The sequence below is a fragment of the Silurus aristotelis genome (assembly GCF_946808225.1).
Source record: "Silurus aristotelis genome assembly, chromosome: 8".
NCBI lineage: Eukaryota > Metazoa > Chordata > Actinopteri > Siluriformes > Siluridae > Silurus > Silurus aristotelis.
Genome location: NC_139581.1, coordinates 16,694,594 through 16,712,648, shown reverse-complemented (window position 1 = coordinate 16,712,648; position 18,055 = coordinate 16,694,594). Strand labels below are relative to the sequence as shown.

Below are 18,055 nucleotides of genomic sequence, written 5' to 3'. Positions count from 1 at the left end.
ACAGAAGTAAGTACACAACACATTTCAGCAACCATTAGTATATCTTCTCAAGGGACAATACTATTGAAATTAAACTTGAATATATTTTTCAGTAGTCAGTGTGCAGCTTGTATAGCAGTACAGATTTACTGTCCTCTGAAAATAACTCAACATACAGCCATTATTGTGAAAATAGCTGGCAACAAAAGTGAATGCACCCTAAATAAAAACAGTCATATGCTGTGTAACCATGCAAAGACACATGTCCTATTCATCATGTTCATGTTTTTGTCTGCTTGACTGGACCATACAAATTGGTGTATCTTGTATTAGAGCAGTTAAAATTTGGTGCTTTGTGTACAGTTCTCTCATACTGACCACTGGATGTTCAATATGGCACCTCATGGTAAATGACTCTTTGAGGATTTAAGAATTAGAGTTGTTGCTTTCGACAAAAATGGCCTATGCTAAAAAAGATCAGTAACCAGATTTGGCAAATGTACACACATCCTTCACTCAGGTAAAAGTACAGATACTTATGTTTTAAAAGACTCTGGTAAAAGTTTAAGTACTGACTACAGTTTTCCCTCAAGTTGAAGTAGTGTCACACTGGTAAACGGACCTCACATCATATGAATAAAATAATTTTGAATTTTGTTACCTAATAAATGTATCCAGGGTGAACAACCTTCATATAGAGCACAAGCAGAGAAAAGAGGATGGTGATCAGGAATGTCTCTGTACAGTCATGTTTCCATTGCTAACTCCCGCTGTCTCATTTACGTTAGCCATACTTCTATTTGCCTTCTGCCTTGCTTGTTGTTAGCCTAAGTGTGTGGTGCGTGGTAGCCAGGAAATGATACACCAGTGGTTGTTTGAAAAAGCCATGCAATGGCAAGAAATAGGTTGATGGGCTGGAAATAGTATGCAATGAGAAGAAAAATAATTGATCATGTCACCAAGTAGATTAAAACTAGTCAGTAGCCTGGTTTGAAAATGAAAGAAGTTCAATCATTTGTGGAAAAAAATTATTGAGTGAAAGTAAAAAGTAAAAAATATATATACAAATATAATAAGTTATAAAAATAAATACTGAAGTAAAGTACTAATACCAGAAAAATCCACTTAAGTCCTCGTGCTGTGTGTCAGGTGCAGAAGTTGGCTTTAGAAACAGATGCATGTGTGCTGCCAGCATTACTTTAGAGGTTGCAAAAGCGGAAGGTCCGCTTGTCAGTGCTCAGACCATATGCCGCATACCACAATAAGTTGGTTTGCATGACTATTGTCCCAGAAGGAAGCCTCTTCTAAAGTTGGCTCACAAGAAAACCGGCAAACAGTATGTTGTCCAAGGGCATAAATTACTAGAACCATATCCTGTGGTCTGATGAGACTAAGATAAACTTGTTTGGCTCAGATGGTGTCCAGCATGTGTGCCGATGCCCTGTGAGGATTCCCAGGAAAATTGTGTCTTGCCTACAGCCAAGGGTGGTGGTAACATCACTTTCTAGGGCTGCATGACTGATGCGGGTACTGGGGAGCTGCGGTTCATTGAGGGAAACATGGATTCCAACATGTGACATTCTGAACATGACGCCCTCCCTTCAGAAACTGGGCCGAACGGCAGTTTTCCAACATAATAACGACCCCAAACACACCGCCAAGATGACAGCTGCCTTGCTTAGGAAGCTGAAGGTAAAGGTGTTGGAGTGGCCACGTGTGTCTCCAGACCTGAAACCAATAAAGCACCTGTGGAGCATCCTCAAGTGGAAGGTAGAGAAGCGACATGTGTCTAACATCCAGCATCCCTGTGATGTCACTATGGAGGAGTGGAAGAGGATCCCAGCAACAACTTATGCATCTCTGGTGAATTCCATACCCAGGAAGATCAAGGAAGTGTTAGATAACAATGGTGCTCATACAAATTATTTTTGTCACAGTTTTGACATGTTCACTTAGGGTGCATTAATGCATTGAGCTAATAACACTGCATTTGGGCTATGATTATGTCAATTATGAGATGAATTTAAATGAAACTATTGTAGTAAATAATAGAAAATGAAAGTGTATGTATTTGTAAGGCACATAAATTAAAAACGTACATTTAAATTTCATATAAGATTTCAATATGGAAGTCACTGCCTTTATTTTAGATGTGTTTGTTTATAATGTGACATCACTTACTGTCAAGTTTTTCCGTTTAGTAATAACAAATTTGTAAGATTCCATAAAGACATTATTGGTACTGGTTATTCGGGGGAAGGTGGCAGGTGTGTACATTGCTGGTTTATATGTTTTGATGAAGGTGTGGGCACTTCTTTGGTCAACCGTTTCCTATATGCTATTGTCTAACTCTACTCCATACATTAAAAGCATAAAACCTTTGGCTGTTTTGGGGAATATTAGGTGAGGCTGGAATTTCTGAGCTTCCGAGGCCACACTTTAATAGGTGTAACTTTGCTGTAACAAGATGAAACAGCACTTCACTTTCTGCCTGCATGGAGAAATCAATTATAGCTTACATAATGGTGCTAATGGCTAGAGGTGTGATAGGAGCTGGCAGGCCAGGTCAGAGTACCCTGTTCTGAAAATTTACTTTAATATCTCTCTTCCTAAAACTCTTTTATCTGCTTAACATTTTCCCCCTCGTTCATGCAATGTCTTTATTTATTCCTTGTGATCATCTGACTGCTCTAAATAAAAGAGGCCAGATGACCCGAGGAAGTGTCACAACTCTCAACACTGCCTTGGTTTTATCTGCAGCTCACTCTTTGCGATGAGGTCAGGCCATGACAGAGGTCTGTGAAGAGGAGGAAGCAAGTCTAACTCCTCTATTCCCTATTCACACCTGTTTGAAAATCAAGCCAGTACCCTGCATACACAGCTGACAGTCTTACAGTCTGACACAGATCCAGCAAAATGGCCAGCTGATTTTCCACAAATAGATCCCAGTGCTCCAACTATAGCACAGCGCTCAACTCAACACTACACATTTATATAACACAGTATGCAGGCAAGTTGGGAGGAAGCATGTTGTATAGCTGTTTTACTGCACCACCCCCACCAGCCAGACTAAAACTCCTAAAACTCCTCCTGTCAACATCTAGCAGAACGCTGAAACAGTGTGTATGTGTCATTAACTGTATATACGACATACACACATCTATCACAACAACATTCATCTCTTTCACCCAGAATTTCCAACTTACCATTTGTAATGTTTGTACATGAAGGTTGAAGGTTATGCCTAATATAAGGAGTGTAATTTTAATGAGTTAGTCTGAATGTTCTAGAAATCCAATCTAGTCTAGTGATGACCCTTTGACTCATACTGTAATCAGATACACTGACCATATTAGTCCTTCCCTTCCTGTACCGTTCACATGACTAAAATTGGAATGTGATCTGTTCCCTGAGTGCTGTTTTCTGATGGTATATGTAGCAGGACGTCCTTTCTCGCCCAGGTGAAACTCAATCTATGAAGAAAGTGAGCAATTCCTCAAAGAGATGCAGCCTCAGACTGCACAGAATACACAGAGGTGACTTGGTTTTCACTTGGAAAAAAGGAATCGTTAACATAACTGCTGATTCATGTTGTGTAACGAGCAGCAAGACATACTCATTTGTTTTACATGACAGTGGCAAGAAAGTAAAGGTCAAGACCAACTATATCCTTATGCATTACTAAAGCTTTTCATTATAATAGCTGAGCATGAGTTAGTCGTGTAGGGTTTCAAAACTACAAAGTATTCAGCAGAGCCAGAACCAGACAGAAGCAAAGACAAAAACAATCATTATTTTGTAAACGTTATATTTAACATTGACATGCTTTATAGTTACATTAAACAACCTATTATTATGAGTGCAGTCCAGTATTCACACACAAAACACCCAGTCATGGGACTTTATTTTAAGAAGAGGAGTTTTATTTACTTTAAGTCTATACCTTATGCAGCATGCAGAAGATCACAGTGTATCACTGTAGCACTGTGTAATTATACACTACCAGATATATAAAAATTTTGTATCATATTTAGTTTTAGGTACCGTATTTTCCGGACTATAAGCCGCTACTTTTTTCCCATGCTTTGAACCCCACGGCTTAATCAACGAAGCGGCTAATATTTGGATTTTTCAGGGTTTTTCCCGGTTTCAAAAGCTTCAAGACAAAAAATCTGAGCCAAATAACATTAGACCAATGAAATTGCTGAACGGGTTCAGGTGAATCCTAAATATGGATGAGGTTCCTCTGACGTTTGACCTGCCGTTTACTCAGACTGTCAACAGGAAATGCGAATCATTCATCACGCTGAAAACAACCGGGTATGAAAAAACACACTTCACCTGTGTTCTGAGCTGCATGGCATCGGGAGAAAAGCTTCACCGATGGTGATTTGGCATCGTCGTGCGTTTAAAAAAGATAAACTCTCGAGAGAAATAGTTGTGAAAGGAAGGAGGAAGACAGTGAACAATGACTTTCTTGGTAGGCTACTGTTTAGATACAAGCCGTGTAACAGACACTGTCTTTCGTTAAAGCCTGTGTAAAGTTCATTAGTTTCAATGTAGACACCTGCGGCTTATTTATGTTCAAAATAAAAATTGTAAAATTCAGTGGGTGCGGCTTATATATGGGTGCGCTTAATAGTCCGGAAATTACGGTATTTATTACTTCTTTTATATACTTAATATTTACTCAAGTTAATGGACACCAACCATAAGATTTGTATGTGTTTTTTGAATTTTTGAGGGCCGAACTTGCACAGGAGCATTGTCATGCAGGAACAGGTTTGGGTCACCTAGTTCAAGTGAATAAAAATGCAAAGCTCCATATCCAAATACATTTTATACAATTATGCGCTTCCAACGTTTTGCTAACACCTTGAGGAACAAAAAAAAATCAGGTATCCATACATTAACTCATGAGTCTCTAATGTCTAGACTTTGCAACAGTCAGAGGTAAAGCTATTTCTGTTTTCTCGTGCAGGCTGGTCTTTAAGACAGATGACTTTGCAGTTTTTTGGCAAACTGCATCTTTTCTGTCTTACTGTTGAGAGAGAAAAAACAAACTGGTGCTACTACGTGTAATTCAGGTGATAACAGGACCCACCTTGTTCCACTGACATTAAACAGCACTAAACATAACTATAAACAGATTTGGATGTGCTGTTATAGAATGATTATAGAAACAGAGTTGGATGTGCTGTTCTGTAAAACTATGTCCAGCCATGTTTTATTATTTATATATTATGTACATTATAATGAGGAGCTGTGCATTTAACCCCCATGTTGTGGAACTGATAGGAATTAAAATAATAATAAAATCTATTTGAATTGAACTACAGAAGCACCTCAGGCTACTGTCAGGGTGTGGGGTTACAGTGTGACATGCTGGAGATTAATCTCTGCTCAGGGCAAATTCCTGTCCCACTTAAATACATAAAAGGCAAAGTTATCTGAAAAACGCTGATCATAAAAAACATCTAACTAATGAAAAGGAATATGTTATTAATGTGTGTGTGTGTGTGTGTGTGTGTGTGTGTGTGTGTGTGTGTGTGTGTGTGTGTGTCTGCATGTGGACGTAAGTATTTTGAATACCTTTTATTTCCACATTTATTTTATTGTTTACAATCATGTAAGACAATCAGAAACTTATTGCATAATAAAGTAAATAACATCAGTGTTCATAAATAAAGCTTTATGTACCGAGCACCTCTCTATTTGTACTGCATCAGAGTGTGTGTCTGATTTAAAATCACTTTATTTTTTATTTTTTTTAATAAAATGTATCTGTATGCTTTTTGGATCTCTGTACAGTTTGTGCATTCAGACTTATTTTTTCCCCATGCAATGGCCAATCACATGCAGCAGTAAAATAAAAGGTAGTTAATGCTATTTAGCAAGGGAATGTGCCTGAGTGTGTGTTAGTGTGTTAGAGTTTGTTTTGTTTTGGGAGTGGTGAAAAATGCAGTACAGAGTAGTACTCTGAGGTCTTTTCATGCGGATATAATAAGACATAACATTTCAGTGGAACAAGATACAGTATGTGCTGTACTTTTCATAGCTTTAATGTTAGGAATGGAAACTTGCAGACCTATGGACTTAAGACTGCAGGTGCATTTCTGAGGTCAAGGTGGCCAGACGCCTGTCTCGTTCTCCAGGGTTCCGGCTTTTTCTGGGGTCTCAAGGACAAAATTGAGAGGATGTGCAAGCTTCTGCATCAAGTTTTTTAGTAAATCAGGAACACTTAAACGCAAGTGTTTCAGATTCTGTACCTAAATTGAAATTAAATTAAATAAAGATTGAACAACGAGCAGGCAGTTATGCATAGATTTTCTGTCACTTGATTGGGTGATTGGATAATTTAATGCTGCAATTTCATTAGGCAGTGTGTTTGCAGGCTAATGATTAAGTTAATGATTAGTGACCACTGCTTGCTGCTTGCTAACTGCCCTATAGGATCTAAAGGCCCTGTTGAACTAATTTACCTTTTTGAAGCTCATTTGCTGTCAGTCACTAGTCATGCTATGCAGGCACAAATCTGTATAATGGAAAAAAGAAATCTGACGAAAATCTCCACAAGGGAGTGCAATTTCTCTATGCTGGGAACGGAAAGAGCAAGACAGCTTGTTTAAGCACTGCCAGCTCCTTTTTCTTTTCTCAATCAGCTGTAAAATGTGATTCATCTGTAGTCAAAAGAGAAGGAATGTAAGATTCTGGCTCCAATTTCTCCACTGATCTGGTCTTCTCCTGCCCAGCCAGACACGTCACATTACATTACATCTCCCACTAACTGTGCAAGTCCTGCCCAGGGCAAAGGAGTTAACTGGCTCTTCTAAATAGGAGAGAGAGATTATTTTTTAAGATGACCCCACCTAGTGTGTCTGCGTCATGTTCGTGTTGGGAAATTGGCAAAGTTGCCAAAGGCCACAGCAAATATTTGCTGCTTGAGTTGGAAATATTCACAACTGGGTAGAGTGGAAACAAGGAACAGCCTTCGCTACAGGTAAAATAGCACAGGCATCATCAGTGCTGTGAAGTAAAAAACAATCCAGTGGGACTGGAAATAAATGCAAATAAAGCCCAGACCTTTTACTGCACTGCTTTATTATTTTAAACCTAAGATCTAAGTAAAAAATCTGACATTCCCCTTTAAACAGTGAAACTGAGATCTATACTATAGTCAATCAACTATAGTCAATGGTTTCCAGATTATGTTTTTTATTTTATTTATAAATTTTTTTCAATGAGCAGATGATGACTAAATTTATAAAAGTGAAGGCATGTTTTGAAAACTCCTCAGCTGTTTGAAAATCCAACTTGGCAGACATTGTCATGTGGTGCATGTATTCACAGTGTGGGTTGATGTTTAATTCGTAACATTTCCACTACATACAAGTACTAAATATTATATCATTTTCAACGTGTCATACCCTGGTTGGATTTCATTGCTTATACATACATATGATGCATACACTTTAGAGCACACTGAAATTCTTTCTTTGTATATCCCAGTGATGTTCGGAGCTAGGGTCAGTGCACAAAGTCAGCCATGATACAGTGCCAGTGGAGCACTAAGCATTAAGGGCCTTGCTAAGGGGCCCCAAGGGTGGCGGTTTAGCAATACTGGGGCTTGAACCCTTGACCTTCCAATCAGTAACCTAGATGCCTTAACCACTGAACTACCACCCCTATAAAAGCATTTTAGTTACGTTATTTCACTTCACGCAAATTAATTTACAACCATGGTATCATGGTAAAGGAGATGAACAGCATTTGCTAGAAGTTAAATTGCACATGAGTTTTGTGACGTACACAATAATCTGAAAAAAAAATAAAAAATCTAATTAAACCAAAAACACGTTTACTATACAGCATTGGGATATCTGATGAGGTTAAGCAAAGGGTAAAGAAAATTTAATTTTAGAAAGTCTCACAAGCGTCAATTCTTAACAAAGCCTCAACAAACCTTGCTGAATATATTATAGCTCTAAAACCACACAAAAGCCTAGAGAAACACAGTGCATTACTTCATCTTTTAAGTCAGTAGAGAATGGGCTTGCCACAAATGGTGCCTTTAAGGATTAAACAGGATGTCAGAGCACTAGTGTGTTTTTTGTTCTAAGGAAAATAAACTGAATTGGTTCCTGGAACTTGGAATATGAAGGTGCCAGATGTGTGACGAAAAAGGCTTTTGCTATACTCCAACAATTTTCTACTCATACTTCTTGTCTTCCCTTTTCCTATGCCAGAATAAACAGTTTATATAAATTAAGATGAATATTGGACCAATGTCTGGCAAAAATAATAATAATTCTCAGACAGCACTAATCCACCCCTTTGCTCTGCTTGATTTTTTTTTCTTGAAAGCAGTTTGATTTTCCACTAGATGGCACTATAGGCATACTACAGATTCCAAAAAAGTCATTAGTAATGCCAGTTCTTTTCTGCAATGCATGTCACAAGCCATTCCCTTTTTTAATAGTAAATATCCAGCCCATGCATGTTTACTTGCAGACTGAAAATAAGTGGGATTTACAAAGCCATAAAGATTCCCATTCTCGTTTTTTTTTTTAATGTGATCTGATTTAAAGAGGCAGTGGAATATTCAGGTAAAATATATTTTGTAACCTCATGTTAATTGAGACAGCAATGCTAGCTTCTCTTTCAATGGCAAATTAATAAAGCCAATCAAATTAACCTTTTTTTTCTTCTAGGCACTGGTCATTTGAGCAATTCTTTTTTATACCTAAATATACATAGAATATATACAAAACAGATTGATTTCACAGCTCTGGTAGTGTTCTGATTTAATAAAACTATGCAGCAGACTTGACAGGTAATTTATATGCATCTAAAAGAGGAAGTGCAGTGATTAGGAGTCACAAAAATATACTGGAGACAGAATGGGAGCAGTGGAACTGTAATTTACAGAGACGGTCACATCCAATCAAGCTCACAACCATTTACTCTGCTCTGACTTCAGTCTAGATCTAGAAACGTCTGATTTAAACAAAGTCATCACTGAAATGAGTTCTGGCTAGAAAAATAATCACCTGATGCAGTCATTTTGTTTTATCACTTAAAATACAGTTTGTTAAATCAAAGAAATGTGAATCTCAAGTAGATTATTTCATATTAGTTATTTTAATTAACTTCTTGCATCAAGCATTTAGATAATTTAACAAATAAACAGATTTGACAATAATAATGTGTTACAAATTGTGAAAAAAAAAAAAAAAAAAAGGCTGGCACACCAGTGTTTTCCGTGAAAAATCAAAAAGCTAGTTTGACCCATTGCCAAGAAGAACACCACAACCCTGCAACCTTAGTGTGTTCAACAAGATCTCAGTACTTACACACAACGTGACGTCACACAACAAGGCAATTATAAATATCCCAGCAGTCATACAGACTTATAGCATGAACATAATGGCCTCATGATAACATTACAGCTTCATTACTACACCTTTCAGAAGCTGCACATACTGAGAGCATTACCTCATGGAAACTTCTGCATTTATCATTTGACATGCAGGATGTTGTAATGGCAGTGAGATCAGCTACAGACACCCGCCATCCAGATGAGCATAAGGAATAGATTAAGGAATGAGATACTGGAAGCACCATGTAAATTGTGGAGCATAAAACCCTGATAACATGACTACTTCTTTATCTTACTGTAAAGTGCTCGATTCATTCACGTATACAGTCTCAAAAAATACAAATATCTCCAAACTCTGCCACAAACCAACATTTTGATATATGCCTGTTATGTTGCGATAGGATTAGTTCTTTAGAAAAAACTCCTCCATGCTGTATGTCTGTAATAATCATCTGGTGTAAGACCTCTGCCAGTTGTAGATAGTGTGGATGTTGTGTGAGCAGACCGGTAGCCTTTTGGAAGTGCTCACGCTGCAATGGCGGAAAGCCTTGGCACCCATGTTCACATCACGACGCCTGGCGTTTAACTTGGCCCGCTCTTCAGCGGCAAAGAAATCGCTGGTAGCCCTGAAGAACTCAAGAAGGGCTTGGTGGCTCCAGAGCAAAGGGCCTTCATTGGCAGTGGAGAAGCCACAGTGGCCTCCGCTTTCCGTCAACAGCAAAAAGAAGTGAGGATTGCTCTCGAACAGCTCCAAGGGTAGTGTGGCCCGAGTGTCACCACGAATCGGATCGTCGCGGCTGCACACGCACAGAACAGGAATTGCCACTTCATCCACGTCCCTTAATGCATCATTGCGTTCCCAGTACGCCTCCCAGGCTCCATCGCTCGGCGCCTCCTTCAGACCAGACTGACAGAACAGTGTTTCTTCCATGGCCCTGAGCGAGCGGCTGGAGAACAGGCTGTCGATATGGACCAGCTCCCCCAGCACTGTTCTGTACCTGTAGGAAAATTTCAACCCAATCAGTAAAGATTATGTCTAGATGAAAAAGCAGGCTTCTCTATTTAACCTCATTCAATTTGCTATTGAGCCAAACCTGATGCAAAACAAAAATCAATAGCAGCAGTTTAACATCGTCAGTTAACATAGCAGTATACAGTGCTCGAATATATCTGTATATATGTTCCAATACACAACTTGCCAACTTCCCTCCGACATATAGTCACATCTCAGACCATCTCTTATACGTGTACTGCTCATAGTAGGTACAGTATTTGGTTTTAAGGCTTAATTAAGAGCTTTAAAGTAACATGAAACTGGTGTTTTGGTAACAGGAACTTGCCTCTAAGACTATTTATATTCTATGTAACAATAAATGACAATAAGATAAATGAAAAGCTTCAGGATGTGCTTTTTTATTGGAATGTGATCAAATTTGTGGTGGTAACAGTAACGGTTTCGTGTTCCATCACACCATCTCATTGATGTTTATTTTTGTATTATTATGATTATTTTTAACAGCATGCCAGGTCAAATTTTATTCCTTACTAATTCTCTGGTTCCCACCCAACATTCAAAAACATATTTCATTCCCAGGCTTGGCAAGAAAAGGCTATACTAAATTGCTCCTGAGGGGGAATGAGTGTGTGAATGTGTGTATGGTGCCCTGTGGTAAACTGGCATATCATCCAAGGTGTATTCCCATCTCAGTGTTCCTGGAATTGGCCTGGAATTGACCAGGATAAAGTGAATATTGACGATACATGAATGTATGAATAAAGATATAGCCAGGTTGTGGGGATAATTATTGGTATACACTTGTTATTTGTTTAATAGCACTGCTAAAATAAAAAGCATAACCCACTTTTGCCATAAGATGGCAGAGGTAATTAATAATTCATATTCAGCCATATTACACAATTCAGCTGAAAAAAATGATGCAATGTGTATGGATGTACACCGATAAGGCATAACATTATGACCACATGCCTAATATTGTGTTGGTCCCCCTTTGCTGCAAAACAATCCTGACCCGTTGAGCATAAACAGCATTAACTACTTAAGCAATTTGAGTTACAGTAGCTTGTCTGTTGATGGGACCACACAAGCCAGTCCACTGTCCAGCTCCCCACGTGTATTCAATAAACCTATTAACCAGTCAGCGCTTTAACACTGTTACTTCCTTGGACCACTTTTGATAAATATTGGCCACTGCAGACCGGGAACATCACACAAGAGCTGCTGTTTTGGAGATGCTCCGACCCAGTCTTCTAGCCATCACAGTTTGGCCCCTTTTCAAACTCCCTCAAATCCTTACACTTGCCTTTTTTCCTACTTCCAACACATTAACTTTGAGTACAAAATGTTTACTTGCTGCCTAATAATATCCCACCCACTAACAGGTGTCATGATGAAGAGATAATCAGTGTTAGTCACTCACCGGTCATATTGTTATAATGTCATAATGTTATCCCTGGTCAGTGTTTGTAGATATTCCAGAAGCAGCAAATAAATGCATTATTTGACAATATAAAAAACTGATTAACATGGAACATAAATAGAATCATTTATGGGCATTTTTTTATCATGAAAAATCATCTACCACTTTATTTTGGGTTGTGGATTCTGTTAACATAACACTGAGCTCAACATGCTATGACAAAAACAAAAAAAAGTGCTACCACATCAGTATGTCAGTGTCATGGCTGTGCTGAGAATAGTTCACCAACCAGATGATAATATCTGGTCAGTTTCACTAACACTGATGGATGAGGTAGAGAGGAGCTGGAAAATTGCACATAGCAACAGATGGGATACAATCAATAATCGTATGCCTACAAAGTGCACCTATAAGGTGGGTGTACTTAATTAAATAGCTTTTTTTGTGTGTGTTTATAAAGAATTTGAGGAAACCTAGTTTTTTAAAATGTGAAGGTTGGACACTACTCTCTGACTTTTATGTCACAACAGCAGCACCTGCTTTTGTACCTATTTTACAATTCTGCTGAACTTAAACTCCCTAAAATTATACAAATCTAATTATGCACTGTCTAACCATGAAAACAAGTGGTATTAGCGAATAGTAACATTACCTTCCCAGAAAGGTACAGTATAGGCACATACTTTATAAGTATGATGGTCAGGTGTCCACATACACACAGTGCATTTCAATAAGATATCCACCATTTAGTGCATTTTGTTATGCATGAAAAACCCTGGAGTGGAGTAGGTGTGTTTAAAGTGTTTCAGTTGACTATACCTGCTAAGGCAGACCTTCTGATAGAGTAGGAGGACCCAGTGGAAGGGCCAGCAGGGACCGCTCTCAAACCAGCTCTGACAGCGAAAGATGGGTGATAGACAGGCGGCAGCAGTCATGTAGCTGGAGGAGCCACACTCGCCCAGGTAGGACAGGAGTAGGCCTGAGCCAGTGCTCTCACTCACAGCATAGAGACGGCCCACAGGCTGGCGGTAGCGGATGTAGCGTACCGCCTCCCGTAGATCGGCTGGGTCACCGAATTCTTGTAGTTTGATGGTGCTGAGAGGTGTACCATTCTGGCTGCGCCGGTTAAACACCACAGGGAGGTAGCCATGATTTAAAGCTGCCTCACAGAGCTATGGAGAAAAAGCACACATCGTTACATGCCAAACACAGTGGGAGATAGGTCTAAGAGGCATAAGAATGAGTTTCTTCCATATATAAAAGTTTTATGGCCATGAGAAAATAAATATTCTACTGCATATGTGTGTGTGTGTGTGTGTGTGTGTGTGTGTGTGTGTGTGTGAGCGTGCGCACGTTTGAAACGTTCTTTTTATCCTGATGCATACTGACCCAGATTTATTTGAAACAAGCAAACTGGCAGGCTGTGTAATTGCAGTCGATGCTCGGTACTTGTCCTGTGTAAATCAGGCACATGGGGAATTCTGTCAAAGAGGCTCAAGACACAGACAAGCAGCACTGCAACTTTGCACCAAATTCCTCACATGGTTAACAAGCCAGAGGAGCCATCAAAATCAAGTATTCAGTCAAAGAGCCAAAATGAGGTCAATTCTGGATTTCAATTCTAATTGCTCACTTCATCATAGTACAAAGCACAACAAGATGCAGTCTATCACAGTCTCAGGACCAAAGCAATATCCTCTAAAGATGTCATTTTTTTTGGCTGTAGTACTTATGATCATAGATCACACTATAACAATAACACTATACCTGAAACACAGCTGCAGCATTTTCATACATGCAAAATAATACCTTGTGGTATGAGCAAGGGTTACCAGTGCAGGATATGAAGCAGAGTGCATGTTTGCATGCAAACAAGGCAGAGAAGGAACATCTGAAATAATCCACTACTAACAAACTCAGTCAGGGAGTTAATATAATAGAGCACGCTTAGATTATATTGATTTGTAAACACCCCGTTTTAAAAAATCCCATATTTTCAGCTAATAAAATAGATTTTAATGCTATGCCAGAAATAGCATTTTACTGGTGCCTGTGTAACAGTATCCACTGTTTCATTCAAAGAAGGAAAGTGATTCAAATCTATGTAACGTGACTGCAGTAAATCATATAACCACAAAGACACAAACAACCAGGCTTTACTGCTTTCTTTCTTGGCATCGATAAGATCTCAGGGAAGATGAGCCAAGTTCAGACGTCACTACACTCATGTCATTGGGATTTGTACACAAAGGTATGTATGAAACAGTCGCCATGGCTTGCTCATCAGGGATAAATGCACGCCATTCACCTTGACTGTTGATTTCTGTAAAGCTGCTTTGAGACAATGTTGTGAAAAGCGCAATATACAAATAAACTTGACTTGACAAACAAAGCTCAATGAGTGAGCCTTGAAGCATGATTTTTTTTTTATAAAGTATGTCATCATCCTGTCAAATAACTAATTTTAATTCGGGACCAAAAAAATGAAATAATGTTCACTTTTGAAACATTTATTTGGAGCTGAATATAGCACTGTATCAAACACCAATTTGATAATAATTGTGCTGAGCATGAACCTGGAGCAAACAAAATATAACAGCCGTAGACATTCCTCATCTTGCAATCTAATTATGATAAGGTTACTCTTCCTGCATTTCTACTTTTTTTTTCAATTTTTATTAGCTCTGAAAGCAAAACACTGAGAATCATCATCTAATAAGGAAAGGCTTAATTGGCACTTTGGAGCAACAATGACTAAAATACTCATGCCCTGAATACAGGAGGCATTATTAGAGTCCAGTTTACTGACATGCTTATTCCTGGTGAGAAAAAACTAAACAAATCCTGCTATTTCTCTTGCCACATTGTATGGTGCATGCCAACATCCACAGCATATTTCCGCATATCATTTCATTAAAGGAGTCTGTAAGGCTCTGAGCTCACTTTGTAAAGACTGCAGGCTTATGATGCAAGTACAGCAACTGTCCAAATCAAATAAACACACGCAGCAGGGTATCTCCAGTATCTGTTGCAGCAATGATCCACCTTATATAGGTGAAAGGGATGATGGGATAAATCATGCATTTTAAATTGGAGTGTGCACTAATGTCCACTTATGTTATAGATTACAAAAGATAGATCATTTGATGTTTCTAAAATGCTGAGGATATGCACTTTACCAGGATTATTTCTTGACTGGGAGCTTTCAGGCATGACCATGTTCTGCTTTAGGATTCCTCAGACAGACTATATATAGTGCCTTTTGATTAATTAAACAACAGGAAAACAAAATAAAGGTCAGCCAACCATAACACAATCATACTGATCATGCCATAGATCACAAACTGCTGTGGGTGACATAGACTTGACTTAGATTACCCTTATTATAAACAATGGTGAGACCTGATACTGATATCTCTATCTATCTCTCTATCTATCTATCTATCTATCTATCTATATATATATATATATATATATATATACACACATATATACACACAATTTTATTACCGTCAAGACGTTTCTGGTTAGTTTTCCAAAAGAGTTGGGAATGATCAGAAGGATAGGGCTGGAGGAATTGCTTGAAGTCCTTCTCCTTTTAGGGCCAACAACAGCCCAATCTAGAGCTACCAGGCCGTCATCGCTCAGCTGCAGATAATCTCGGATGAAATGCACGGCGCAGTCGTGCGGCCAGAGAGCGCCCCAAACCGTTTGCAGACACGAGCTGGTCCGCCAGTGCCACGCCGGGTACGGCACGTATTTGCAGAAGCTCGCGCAGTGTTTAAGCAGGTATTTAGCGAGTGCCGAGGGCTTGCAGATTAAGGCGACAGGAGCTGATGCTGATGCTGACGATGATGATGATGATGATGATTCACCTGCCGCCTCCTGCACTTTACCAGGCTCCGTCCCAGCTGCACACTCCGGTGCGCTCCTCTCTCCCAGTGCGATTTCAGGCCCCCGGAAAAATGATCCCAAATGTTTGAGCACTGGCCAGACCGTGGCCACCAAGAGGAGGACACAAACAGCACCGATCCATTCCAGCATTTGAACGGCTTCTCTGAACGAAAAGACAGAAATCCAGCGGTGGTGAAAGAGGAGGTGGGGTTCTAAAAAAAAAAAAAAAAAAAAACAGTCACTGAATCACCAGAAGCGTAAAAGCCGAAGCTCTAAATCCATTCCATCATGAAAGCGCGCTCCATGCTCTCAGTGCTCCGTGAGGAAAAGTCGCGAGTGCGCTCCTGCAAGTTCAAACAACTTCTGCGAAACCGATGCCCTTTTTTATTTGTCCTAACTCATCCATTAGGAGCGATTTATTTTTTTGATCAAACTAGTGTGATATCTATATGGTGTCTGATCTTAATTGGGATCCATACGGCAAAAACTAGCGTTTTAAATTAAACCAGCGTCCAGCGTTGGCGCCATTAGGTTTTGAAATGCAGCGGGATGTGTGTGTGTGTGTGTGTGTGTACGTGTGTTTGCTGGAGCTGAGTGCACGAGCTCTTCTCACGCTGTCAGCGTTTTTAAAGCCAGCAGCAGGCGCCTTTCTCTCCACCGTGGAGCATATGCATGTGTATAACGCCATACGCATGCTATTGCTCAATCCAGTCCCTTATAAACATTTCTGTTGAATCGCATTAAATATAAAGGGCGGGACATCACATTTTCTGTAGCGATTTGAAAACACTGCAATTTTGCACCTTACATTAGCAATATTGTACATTTTATGTGTTTGAGAAATTATTTATATATATATATATATATATATATATATATATATATATATATATATATATATATATATATATATATATATATATATATATATATATATATAATTTATTTTATTTTATTTTTTTTAACATATAAATGATTTTAAATTGAGGTTTCTATTAGGGCAATGGTCTGATTTAAACAACAATACCAAGTGCATCAGGGAAAACGCGACACAGGAATGATCAGTGGCTTTGTCTGAAATATTATACTTGTTTGTAGGTACTGCATCCAGGAAACACCAATATTAGGTTTTTGTTTCGTTTTATTGTTTTGAGAACTGAGGCTGGGGCTGAATTCTTGATAGCCCAGACTGTAGACTCATGCAGCATCTATGACTTCTATAGGTGCTGATATTTTATTTAGTGGAGATTCTATAACACATACTCAGCTTTATAATAAACATAAAAACTTTGGATTGTTAAAAAAAAAAAAGGAAGGGATTGTTTACTTTACAATGCTTAATATTCCTTTGAAGGAGTGAAATAAAAAGCAAACAAACATTTAAAAGAGTACAACTTAAGCAAAAGACAGAACTGTAGGTTTGTGCTATTTCCATGTTGTATGGGAGAATAGTTATATTTCACTGAATAAACATGCAAGGTTAAATTATGTCAAAAGTAAAGAGCTTAATTTAATTTATTTTTAATAATGTAGTGATTATTTACTTTAACATATAATACTTCATACATAATTTTTACTTTAAAGTTAATTTGATATTTGTACCCTTACTATGGCCTACACCTTATATTTAATAATCTGCTTTGGGACAATGTTAATTGTTTAAAGGGCCATACAACTAAATGTACACATATACTAGCGACTTCTGATCTTTGAGAAAGTCCGTTTTTGATTTTTCTGTCTTGTACACACATAAATATAAGTTCATGATTCAGAGTACTAATATGTAGAAATACTGCCAATGCTGTGAGCGACACATTCTCTTGCAGATGCATGAACTAATAATTTCTAATCCATATAACATTCTGTATCTTCATAATTATACATAAGTTTTTTTCTCCCCACAAAGTACAATTGGCTGCAATTATGCCTGAGTCTTTTTGTAAACTCTTCAGGGATGAGCTCTCATGGCTTTACATGCTCTCCCAATTGTTAATTGTGCTATTGAATGAATGTAGAAACATTACATAGAAAAATTCCGAATAATTATTTAAATATAGACTCACTAAACACTTTTAAGAACATTAATAGTAATACTGGAAAGGGCTTACTTTTGCATGATTGCATCTCACAATCCTGCAGAATCTTCTATTCCAAAGGTGTTCTGTTGAAGTCAGATCCAGTGAAACTTGGAAGGCCACTGAAGACTCATTATCATGAAACCAGTTTGAGGAGACTTGTGCTTTATAATACGGTGCATTATCATGCTGAAAGTAGCCATCAAAAGAAGAGTAAATTGTGACCATGACACATGGTCAACAATAACATTAAAATAAACTGCTTATGTATAAACAAGGTTTGACATGTT

The 18,055-nt window shown here is 38.4% G+C and overlaps 1 protein-coding gene across 1 annotated transcript; it reads right to left on the bottom strand.

The window, feature by feature from the left end:
* Nucleotides 1-9,101: 9,101 nt before the first annotated feature.
* On the bottom strand, nt 9,102-16,363 carry abhd15a (abhydrolase domain containing 15a). Its single transcript, XM_083549261.1, has 3 exons — nt 15,307-16,363; nt 12,616-12,968; nt 9,102-10,356 (listed from the first exon to the last, which is right to left on the bottom strand). Exons 1-3 carry the CDS (start codon nt 15,838-15,840, stop codon nt 9,807-9,809), a joined length of 1,437 nt encoding a protein of 478 aa, XP_083405387.1. The 5' UTR covers nt 15,841-16,363; the 3' UTR covers nt 9,102-9,806.
* Nucleotides 16,364-18,055: the final 1,692 nt, after the last annotated feature.

Bases quoted from the DNA above. Each gene is read 5' to 3' on its own strand.
- abhd15a (XM_083549261.1), bottom strand. From the start codon at position 15,840: ATGCTGGAATGGATCGGTGCTGTTTGTGTCCTCCTCTTGGTGGCCACG. The intron at 12,969-15,306 runs GTAATAAAATTG...TTTTCTCCATAG, and splicing joins TAACCAGAAACGTCTTGACG to CTCTGTGAGGCAGCTTTAAA. The intron at 10,357-12,615 runs GTATAGTCAACT...ATTTTCCTACAG, and splicing joins CAGAAGGTCTGCCTTAGCAG to GTACAGAACAGTGCTGGGGG.